Source organism: Argopecten irradians, chromosome 12, assembly GCF_041381155.1.
Source record: "Argopecten irradians isolate NY chromosome 12, Ai_NY, whole genome shotgun sequence".
Classification (NCBI taxonomy): domain Eukaryota; kingdom Metazoa; phylum Mollusca; class Bivalvia; order Pectinida; family Pectinidae; genus Argopecten; species Argopecten irradians.
In genome coordinates this window covers 25707460-25719913 of record NC_091145.1, presented here as the reverse complement: position 1 = coordinate 25719913, position 12454 = coordinate 25707460, and the positions used below count along the sequence as shown (strand labels likewise).

Below are 12454 nucleotides of genomic sequence, written 5' to 3'. Positions count from 1 at the left end.
TGGATAGGTGCGAATAAAAGTGATTTAAGTCTGCGATTTGATCGGAATGACTTTAATTAAAAATAATTGTACACTAAATAACAAAACAAAACATGATACGAAAAATTCATACTATTAACATCATATTGAAAAGTCACTTGATTATATCATATCGCTATTATTAACGTATTGAGCTTTTAAAAACTACAAGAAATAATTTAATAGTGCAAACTTTTAGTTCTGTCATATTTAGCGCAAATTCAAAAACAACAAAAAAACCAATCAAAAACAAAAAATAAACAAGAAAAACTACAGAGTGTCAATTATGATTCATTTACGCGGATATCAATCAGGCAATTTGTTCATACAATACTGAAAATACCCGATTACAAAATTTATCACTAGGCGTGAATTACTGCTTTTAAGATAGCGCAAAAATGTTAAATTAAAACTACCGCTAAAATAGGTCTGTTCACAATAATAACAAAAACGTATCACATGCAACTGATCATTGATAATCACCAAAAAGCATCGCCAATAATCTTCTGAGCATGCAATATTTTCCTTTTCTTTTAAAGCAATGATACAGCCAATAGGCGATATGACGGTTCTCAATGACATAAGCGATTTTCTTCGCAAACACCTAAGCGGCAACCGAAACAACCGGACAAGTTACCGAAGCGGCTATCTATAAGAAGTGCTTACTTCTATGAAATACGATTCGTTTTTACTTTAATAATGAGATATGCCATTGCATTTCTTGAATTATCAACGTCACAAATACAACACAAATAAGATAGTCAGCAGTTATCATTTATCTATTTAAAGTATTTGCGATGTGATAATTGTTGTCATATGCAAATACACTTGGTAATATATTCTCAAGAGATCTGATTGAAGCGAAAAAGACGCAGGTTTTCCACACAGTTATTAATTCCACTTAAAGTACATTTTTATGCATGAATCAATATTTTACAATCCGCACTGCTCTGTTACTTGCTAACTAATTTACAGACCTATCTATGTACATCATTTGTATCATAAATTATATTATGAAATATTTCTTTTCATACGAAAACGGGATAAGAATCATGAGCTTTGCGAACTCCGTTTTAACACTGTTAATACCAACACAACATCAGTTTTTACATTATGTCATTACGATAAACTGTGTTCACGCACAGTTTATTTGAGTACGTATCAATCAAGTTCTCCTTTAAACAAGCTGAAACAGACGTACAAAGTTATGTTGTGCTGTTGATCTCGCTCTTGAAGTGATCACTAATTTATCTCCCCACACGGAAATCGCCCTCGGATATTCTATTCCATCAGATGACGTCAGCAGTTCCCTGACCTCGGTTCCGTCCCCAGACATCTGTATGACGTTGTGGGAATTCTGTCCACAAACATACACGTTACCCTCCCGGTCTACGTCTATACCTGTCGTACCCTTCACGACCCCGACCTTCAGTACATATGTGTGTGTCCCGTCAGACAGTCGGGTGACGGCTACAGCGTCAGGGTCAGAGGTGTAGATGCTGGCAAAGACACGTCCATTTATCTGGTCACTGGCGAGATGCAGACATTTAGATTCAATTTTATGAAGCATGATAGCTTCACCTCTATTTTGTGGTACACTGTAAAGTGATGTTAGTGTACCAACAACAAACGTGTTGTTATTGTGTGTGATACCAAAACATTTTTCTGTAAGGTTTTTAATCTTAATTTTAGATAGGACGGTCAAGGTTAATTCCCTTACATTGACTGTACATATGGCTTTAACTTCGTCTAATGTCACCGCCACAGTGTTGTCGTCAACACGACAAAGATCGCAAAATTCTTCACTTATTTCTACGTAACATTTAAAATCACCGTTCTCCGTAAATAGTTTCAATTTGTGATTTGCATTGTCTCCTACAACAATACGTCCACCAGACAGGAGGACTGCTCCATACACAGCACAGTCTTTCTCGTCAGTTGGAAGTTTGATGTCAATCTTTCTTATCATCTGCAACTGACGTTCGGACAATGGCGTACATACCACAGCAGTCGGTAGTGTCCTCTGTCGTTGATGGACGAGTATCGTCCCCAGGGTAAGACCGGTCTTTGTGTCCAATGTGAGTATGTCAGGGTTATACTCGTGTCTCAGACTTGTAGACCTTGACGACTTCTCCAACTCCTGTATCAGTCCCTTACAAGACTCGACCTCTGCCTGACCTCTCTGGAACAGACTGATCGTCCCCACGGCGTCCTCCTTCAGGGCGGCATCCTGTGATGACGTCAGTGTCCCTTCTGCATAGCGAACATCAGCCGTTCACACTTCTTCCTCGATATATCTAGGTTTTCCTTCTCCTCTTTGAATGATGCTGTCAATTTGTCTGTAAGCTCTTTCTGAAGTAAATCAAATCGCTCGTTAATCTTCGTACGCAGGTCTATTAAACTTTCTAGTGCGGTGATTTGGTCTTCTGTCATGGACTGCAGCTGCTCCTCGACATCTTTTATCAATATCTCCATGGAATTTACGCATTTTCGAAGTTCAGTAAGAAGATCCTCAATTTTCGTGGTTTGTATCTTGTCCCGGAAATCGTCTGCTGATGTCACCGCCTCACATTTCCGATGATCGACGATGATACACTTGTGACATCCAAGGATCTGATGATCCTCACAGTAACACTCCAGTTTCTCCTTATGTTTACCACACCCAGTAGCCGACATCTTCCGTCGAATGGTGGCTGATTTGTTCTTTTGCGTTATATGCTCGGGCTCACAATCATCGTGAAACAAATCATGATGACCGACTTTACAGGATGCGCAGAAGTAGGATTTAGTTTGCTCGCACCAAAACATTGCCGGAATGTTCACGTCTCCTTTTTTCTCACAAGGCTTACACATGATCAGCGTTCTCGTATTTTGTAGATGTTGGATCATTTCTACCGCCAAATTGTTGGAAGGAAATTGTTCAGCCCAACGTTGTTTGTCTTCTGACTTGTTTAACGGCTCGGTGTCCCTACGACATACTGGACACGAGAAAGAAGACGCCGACGCCATCTTACCTGACGATTCATTGACGATGTAGCAAGCAAGACATTCTTGACAGAATGAATGAAGACAGGGGAGGGATTTTGGATGTTGGAGCTGTTCCAGACATATAGGACATTCAAGCATCAAAGTGTAGAGTGATTGACTACCGAGGACATTGTTTGACGTCTGGTCCTGAACAAAGCCACCTTCCGCCATATTTAGTTGGTGTTTGGGTAACCTAAAACGAAACTTTAAAAGTTAAAATAGTGTTATGATATAGGATCGTGAACGAGTAGTTATTCAAACTTTAAAATCACAAGGCTAATTTGATAAAAACTTGTGAAATGAACAAAACGAACATATATTAAGCTTAATTTTTATCACAAGCACTGTACAATCGAAATTATTTAGAATGTCAAAATGTATTGTGGAAATTAATCCATGATTAGTGGTAAAATATGTTTAAAGTTTAAAGCATTACCAGGAATATCCGATATCAAACATCTTAGTCTATGTTTCCGGTAAATAAATTAAACACATACAATTATAAACCGACTCTTACACATGTATATATATATATATGGACATCTTTTGTCACTATCACCCTCTCCTGTACCTGTTGCCCTTTCCAATAAATATTACTACATATCATCTTAGAAATGTGCATGGTCTTTTTTATCTTATCTCAATGCCTCTTCCGGTATTAGATTCACAAGATAATGGTACTTTTAAATGGTATATATATATGGACATCTTGTGTCACTATCACCCTCTCCTGTACCTGTTGCCCTTTCCAATAAATATTACTACATATCATCTTAGAAATGTGCATGGTCTTTTTTTTATCTTATCTCTATGCCTCTTCCGGTATTAGATTCACAAGATAATGGTACTTTTAACTGTATTTAAACCAGCCACGACAAATTGGGAATGTCGAAAATAAAAGATCGATGTATTAAAAACCTCAAACCAAATCACGTGTAGTGAAATATGACTAATTACCCAAATAATCAATTTAAACATAAAATTTAATCTATGTCATAACGTTTTGATATCCCAGTTAGGTCACCCAGTACATTGTATCTTATCTGTAAATACACGATCTGTAGATACACATAGGTATATTTGTCTCAATGTTAAACCAATAAGAAACGAAAGTAACTCTAAATACCCTAGCATAACGTTATATGGAGGAATAATTGATACAGGGTCTAATATTTATCTACTAAGATACAACGGTTAAATGGTTTCCATTATGCAAATTAGCGCTTTCTCCTGAACTACGATTGTCTACTTTCGTTTAAGCCTATATAAGTACACCGTTGTCTTTGTGGTTAAAAATAACAATGTAATTTCCCGAATTTTATTCTGATACAAGGTTATAGTATCCATTCTTCTTTAATAACATATTGATATTAAATTATTACCTCACAGGTAGGCTGACTCCAAACAGCTTTCTGTGCTTACACAAAAGACCGCATTTTATCTGTTTATCTTCCTCGTGATATCGTAACGCCCATCAGGACTATTCTAATATTCAACACAGATGTACTGACACCAGGTCCGGATGTTATCTTCACTACATTACTGACCACAGCCTACATTGTTACATAGTTTTACACTGAGAATTTTACATTTCAAGCTATCTATAGAGATGTTCTGACATTGTAAATTGTTATTCATACACAATTAGTTTTTGTTTCAAAAAATAATATGGATCCTCGGTATTTCAGGAGTTGCTATTAATTTCATTGTATCCGCCCCTGGAATATGTCATAGCAAAAAACTGACCAATTACAGGCCTGCAGAGACTTTGAATATTACACAGACAGCGATGCCCAAGTTCATAGGCACACAGTCAACCACAGTGTACCATTATTCAACTTTTCTATGGACAAAAAACAACAAAAACCAAAAAACAGCGGACTAGATAAGATCTACAGCACCATGCCGAACGTGAGTCAATTACATGTATGTATATTTCCCGAATATTCTATTTTATGTAACTACCATATTTACTTTTGATTTCTTCTGAATGTCCCTGGTCTCGATCATCAATAAATTTATAATGAATATATGATTGTTTTATATCATCCAGTTCAAAATTATCTTATTTAGCAAATAGACAGGAAACAATTATTCATAACTAAAACAATTTGTTTCAGTATGTTATTCATTTATTAAAGATAACATGTATCTGTTGTGGCGAATAGGATAAATATCACAAAATGTACATACATGTGCTATCAAGTATACTTAGAATCATGTCATAATTTTTTTGTTATGATATTAAAAATGAAAATTAACTGTTAATTTATAGAGTTACAATAAATATGATCAAAAATTATATCGTTCCTCACCAAGGAGTTACCTCCCCTTATTTTCATAAACCTCACCATGTATTTATGTTTTATATAATTGTTTGTTTGTACCACCAATATCAGGAGAAGACTAAGATAGGCTATGCCTGATGTCTAATCCTATTGACACTTAACATCTTCAATAAAATATTTGAAAATTGAAATTTATCAAAGATCAGATATAACACTATCTTTAGAATCAACAAAGTAATGTTATAAGACCAAGATTCTCAGTTGGAATAATTTCATGAATCAATTATTTTCAATACATTATCATGTGATTTTTTTAAGATGAATTCAAAAGTAAAATCATCTTTATTCTCACATTGATATTTAGGGGGTTGGGGAAAACATATACTGCTATTCTGAGCAGAAAGAATGATTTGACTGTGTGATATTATGTTCTTAAAGAAAACATTGGATTTTTTTCCAATTTTGCAAATATTGATACTTAACAGACAAACTAACTTGGAAAATATTGCTTTAGTTTCTCACGTGTATGGTCAAAAAATTGAAATTCCTGTTACATAATTATTTACGTCAAATAGCTATCTCGGATTCAAAATAGCTCAATGTAAAGCACACTACCATACTATTTTTCATTCCATTTTCAACTTTTGTATGAACGCCTATTTCCAAAAATCTATGCCAGAAAAAAATTTAGTCATTCGAAAAAATTGACCTTTCTTCAGAGCACATATACATGTACTCAAGCGATTTTTTTCTGGGCTTGAATGAACTTCGCACTACTTCCCACTAAATCACAAAAAACTACTTGATACGAATAATCTATTGAAAAGTTACTTCTAAATTATATCATATCGGTCATACTTAACGTTTTTAACTATTAGAAATAATAAACAACTTACGGATTGCAAATATAAGTGCTAAATAATACAAAAAATCGACATTTTTCAGAAGAAAAAAAAATCAGTATTTATCCAATTTACATCCTCAACAATTTGCAGTTGCTGATTCGTGTACATTACTCAGCCATGTTTCAAACTATTCGCATTGTAACCATTTCTTTTACGTTTGGCATCTGTAATGAAATTAATCACATTGCACTTGGTAAAAATATCCCGCGTGATTTGATGAAGTGAAATAGATGAAGAGTTTCACACAGTGATTCATTCTACTTCTTCATATTTATCCATGAATCAATACTGCTTTGTTACCGATAAATACCGATAAAATGTAACAATATTTGTAATATAAGATTTTCAACAGGATTAGTATTCGGAGTAATTTGCAAAGTCCAATCCACTTTTACCGTGCTGATATTAAAACATAAACTTGCACAACGAAATGCAGTCTGCATATTAATATTCCCTCAATGTTTTCACGTAAAACAACATTCAAGAACAGTTTATATAACTACGTTTCCCTTTAAACAAGCTGAAACAAATGCACATAATTCTGTTCTGTTTCATTTGTGATCACTACTTTAACTCCCCACACGGAAATCACCCTCGGATATTCTATTCCATCTGATGACGTCAGCAGTTCCCTGATGTTGGCTCCGTCCCCAGACATCTGTATGACGTTGTGGGAATTCTGTCCACAAACATACACGTTACCCTCCCTATCTACGTCTATACCTGTTGTACCCTTCACGACCCCGACCTTCAGTACATCTGTGTGTGTCCCGTCACACAGTCGGATGACGGCTACAGCGTCAGGGTAAGAGGTGTAGATGCTGGCAAAGACACGTCCATTCCTCTGATCATTGGCGAGATACAGACATTTAGATTCAGTTTTATGGAGCATTGTAGCTTCACCTTCGTTTTGTGGTACACTGTAAAGTGATGTTAGTGTACCAACAACAAACGTGTTGTTATTGTATGTGATACCAAGACAGTCTTCAGTAACGTTTTGAATTTTAATTTTAGATAGGACGGTCAAGGTTAAATCCGTTACATTGACTGTACATATGGATTTATCTGTGTACAATGTCACTGCCACGGTGTTATCGTCAACACGACAAAGGTCGCACAATGCTTCACTTATTTCTATGTCACATTTAAAATCAACGTTATCCGTAAAAAGTTTCAATTTTTGATTTGCATCGTCTCCCACAACAATACGACCACCAGACAGGAGGACTACTCCATACAGAGTACAGTCTTTCTCGTCAGTGGGAACTTTGATGTTGATCTTTCTGGTCATCTTCAACTGACGTTCGGACAATGGCTTACATACCACAGCAGTCGGTAGTTTCCTTTGTTGTTGATGGACGAGTATCTTCCCCAGGGTAAGGCTGGTCTTTGTGTCCAATGTGAGTATGTCAGGGTTATACTCGTGTCTCAGACTGGTAGACCTTGACGACTTCTCCAACTCCTGTATCAGTCCCTTACACGACTCGACCTCCGCCTGACCTCTCTGGAACAGACTGATCGTTCCCACGGTGTCCTCCTTTAGGTCGGCATCCTGTGATGACGTCAGGGTCTTTTGCATAGCAAACATCAGCCGTTCACACTTCTTCCTCGATATATCTAGGTTTTCCTTCTCCTCTTTGAATGATGCTGTCAGTTTGTCTGTCAGCTCTTTCTGAAGTACATCGAACCGCTCGTTAATCTTCGTACGTAGGTCTGTTAAACTTTCTAGTGCGGTGACTTGGTCTTCTGTCATGGACTGCAGCTGCTCTTCGACATCTTTTATCAATATCTCCATGGAATTTACGCATTTTCGAAGTTCTCCAAGAAGATCCTCAATTTTTGTGGTTTGTATCTTGTCCCGGAAATCGTCTGCTGATGTCACCGCCTCACATTTCCGATGATCGACGATGATACACTTGTGACATCCAAGGATCTGATGATCCTCACAGTAATACTCCAGTTTCTCCTTATGTTTACCACACCCAGTAGCCGACATCTTCCGTCGAATGGTGGCTGATTTGTTCCTTTCGGTGATATTTTCTGGCTCACAATTCTCGTGAAACAGGTCATGGAAGCCGACCTTACAAGATTCACAGAAGTATGATTGGGTTTGCTCGCACCAAAACTTCGCCGGAATGTTCATATCTCCTTTCTTCTGACACGGCTTACACATGGTCAGTGTTCTCGTATTTTGTAGATGTTGGATCATTTCTACCGCCAGATTGTTTGTAGGAAATTGTTCGGCCCAACGTTGTTTGTCTTCTGACTGGTATAACGGCTCGGTGTCCCTACGACATACTGGACACGAGAAAGAAGACGCCGACGCCATCTTACCTGACGATTCATTGATGATGTAGCTAGCGAGGCATTCTTGACAGAATGAATGAAGACAGGGGAGGGACTTGGGATATCGGAGCTGTTCCAGACAGATAGGACATTCAAGCATCAGAATGTCGAGAGATTGACTACCGAGGACATTGTCTGATGTCTGGTCCTGAACAAATCCACCTTCCGCCATGGTAATGTGGCGTTTACCAACCCTTAAAACAAAAACAATAATATACAAATTAAAAAGCGCAACAAAATCTTTGTCTGTCTTGAACTTTAGAGATGAATGAAAAGTGTCAAAAGCGCCCCTTTGGATTCCCCAACATATCACTAAAGAGAATGTTTAGAAATAAAATCACCGGGTTTACGCTCTGAACACGCTATATACATAACTTATGGGAAACACTAGTTTAGATAGAAGAAATCGTTTTGAGAAGTAGGCATGATAAATATGTTGTGTTCAAATTTCGTGAAAAATCAAGGAAGAGTATAATAATTCGTCAATACGTAGAAACAAAAGTAGTTTTTTTATTGTGCTGTACTTTATCCTCTATTTCGCACACAGTACAGACAGGTAAATAAAATCATTACAATTTTTAAAAAAAATGTCGATTTAAACGATAGACAAAGCTAAACTGGATCTAGTGCATGTAACCATTACATTAATTGATTATATATTGTAAATGTGGCTGTTATAACTATTTTATCTCAATTACGCAGGTGGACTTGTAAATTTATATTTGATATTACTCCATACAGACCGTGTCAAAATACATATATCTTTGCTGATATTTTATTACATTACATGATTATTAAAATTGTTAAAAAAACCGCTAAAAATCAATCAATTTTTGATCGAGATATATATCTTATGCGATGAACAAATTTCTTGATTTCAATAGTCCAAAGAACTAAAACATTTAACCGCTGACGAACTACTTTTAGTTTGCAATCTAATCAGAATAAGGTAACTTAACATATCATCCGAAAAAATGAAGAAAAACAATCGTCAAAAACGCGATACTCCGAGCTTGATTTCATTTTTTTATCAAACATGGTACACTTAACTGTTTAAAGATGAAATAAATGAAGAACAATTGTACAGTCTGCTGATCTTGAGAAGGTCGGTATTAAATATGGTTTATCAATCAATCATTTCACGACTGAAATCAAAGATAGCACTATAAAAAGACAAGGGTTCAGCTATCACAAAGAGTCACCACATGAACATACTACAGTCTCCTAAACACGCCTGCATGGACGTCACACACGCAACATTCCTCTTACACGGGAGGCTGTCTTTATAATTACGGTCCCCGGATGTTAATAGGACATAAATCAAATCAACCAAGAAATCAACCAACTAACCGAAGACGATCCATCGCTGAGCAGACATTTAGAACATTTTGGAGGTATGTCACCGCTCATTTGTGTGAAAGTTGGGTGTACAAATATATCAAATACTCTAAATATATCTTCTTGATTCACGAAAAAAAGTGGTTATTTATTTTAACAACATTGTAAAATTCTACATTTATATATATGACTTTCTAGTAGAAGAATGAACGATTTTCAAATTGGGTTTCTCCTTGATTGTTCATTATTTTGAAGCGGAGTTTCATTGTCTTTACAAAACTGCAGATTGATTAAACTATATTGCTATTGAACATTTATTACATAATTTTCTTGTCATTTAATCAATAAAAAGATATTGTTATAATGGTCGAGATATTGGACTCATTTAAGCGATGCATATCGCATGTCTTATTAACACAAATATACTATAGCCACATGTGTAAATAGTAGAAAATAATCGTAGCCTCGTGAATAATTTGAAAGTAAATAAATAAATAAACAAACATCATTTTGATAGTTGATTCATTCCATGAGGCACTGCATTAGCAAAAGAAAAAAAACATGTTTAATCAGTGCTTTTATGGAGGGAATGGGTTGTCGGAAACAAATGTAATTTAACAAATATCGTATTTTGAGCATTAAAAATATTCTGCACGCAATAAATTCAATCTAAACGAATAGATGTGTTCACCCAATATTAAACGAAAAAAATAAACACATCCAAATGGTATATGCACCAATATCTGATTAATAAAATATTATCAATATTAATATATTTACACCTATATGTTATTTCTATACAGCTACGATTTGTCTACTTTCGTTTTAGACTACAGATATACACCATCACAGTTGTTTATGCTTTTCTGTCGGGTACGAAATGGTCCCTACACATGTATGCTAGTGGAACACTGCCGCAGTGAATCATTTGATTATATCGATATGGCGGCCAGGTCACCACAATATATTCGATGGTCCCACTTAAATGTCTCGCAGATATTATTTGGCGGCTACCACATATTTAAATGACGACCACTTTGTTTCTAATTGACGGTCGTCGGATAATTATATATAGCGACCGCCAAGTAACCTTTATTGTATTTTCGTTATCTTAAATAAAAAAAAAGTTTCTGCGTAAGCCTGATCTGGTTCAGTAGGTTTCCCAATAGATATCAGTGTTAACCCAATAGAAAACGAAAGTAAACAGTAAGATGTAATCCAAATGTGACATGAATCAATATTTCAAATATGTACCAATATTTAATAATAAATATTTATCAATATTTAAAATATCCATACACATGTCCGTTATTTCAACACATATACGACTGTCTACTTTCGTTTTAAACATATTACTGTACAGAGATTAAATCAAACAATATCACTTCTTAATTGTTAGAGGTATCGTCACATAAATAACCGTACATATACCTTTTCAAATTTATTGTCAGTATAGAATTAATAAGTTATAGGCCTACTTACTTAAAGTAGCAGTTTTCACAGGAACATCGTCACTGTTGTTACCCTCGACCACCTGTCGTAACGCTACGTTTCGAAGAAAGGCGATTCTAATATACAAACACGGTCATAAATTAATCTAGTCCGGAATATTTTACACTCTTATTTTGCATTCCACGAAATCTTCGAGTTAACAGTTAAATGCTATAGTACATTAATAATGAATGAAGATTAATTATGTATAATTACCATTTTAGTTTATAATATTATAGTTTGATTTTATAAACATGATCTGTAATAGACGGTCATTTCCTTCATTTTCCTATTGAGATATCAATATAGGATAGAGGTCGATACGTTGCTAAGATCGTCGATATTGTTAAACAATGGTTGCCTTGTCTTATTTCCATGAACATTTTGAGTGTGTAATCCGGCAAACTTGTCATAGTGTCCCCGAAACTCATTCAGTGACGAAGAGACAGTAATAAAACTCATTTCTAGTAGCCATGCTTGTATTGCTATTTAATGAAATAAAGAAACAAATGACGAATACATTTTTTAATGCTAGGATTTTTATCAATATGCAAATTTTGAAATCAAAAATTGTTTTTACTTCATTTACATCACATATTTTACTTCTTAGCACCTGTCACCCGCATGATAAACAGCATTAAGCAAATAAGCATTGCATGTAGTGATTTTTAAATCAATAAGCATGTAAAGAATGTAAAGACTTTAAGTTTTTGAACTTTTTTCTTTTTTTCGATTTTAACTTTCGATTCATAGACAAACGTATTGGCACAGTGAGAATATCTATCCATGGTATACATTAACAGAGCCCTGTCCATTTTACAATTTTGCTAACTTTCGATTTATATAGTAAACATTAGAATTTAAATTTTAATTTTCTAAAATTCCTTTTTAAAATTCCTTAAACATTTATGTCAAATTATGAAATAAGCTAACGTTTTCATTATTTTATATATAACAATAAAGTAAAAAGATCGAATACTATCACTACTAGAAATCAAAACAATTCTCCTTCGGTAATACTACAGAGATAACTCTACATTG

At 35.2% G+C, this 12454-nt stretch overlaps 2 protein-coding genes across 2 annotated transcripts; both read right to left on the bottom strand.

The window, feature by feature from the left end:
• LOC138336588 (tripartite motif-containing protein 2-like) lies at nt 1-4708 on the bottom strand. The gene is given in 3 exon segments (XM_069286103.1): nt 1-2266; nt 2269-3238; nt 4428-4708. Coding segments are annotated over 2 exon segments (2019 nt in total). The 5' UTR covers nt 3217-3238; nt 4428-4708; the 3' UTR covers nt 1-1195.
• A 469-nt stretch (nt 4709-5177) lies between these two features.
• LOC138336576 (uncharacterized) lies at nt 5178-11506 on the bottom strand. Its single transcript, XM_069286094.1, has 2 exons — nt 11405-11506; nt 5178-8778 (listed from the first exon to the last, which is right to left on the bottom strand). The coding sequence occupies exon 2, from the start codon at nt 8754-8756 to the stop codon at nt 6750-6752; it is 2007 nt and encodes a 668-aa protein (XP_069142195.1). The 5' UTR covers nt 8757-8778; nt 11405-11506; the 3' UTR covers nt 5178-6749.
• Nucleotides 11507-12454: the final 948 nt, after the last annotated feature.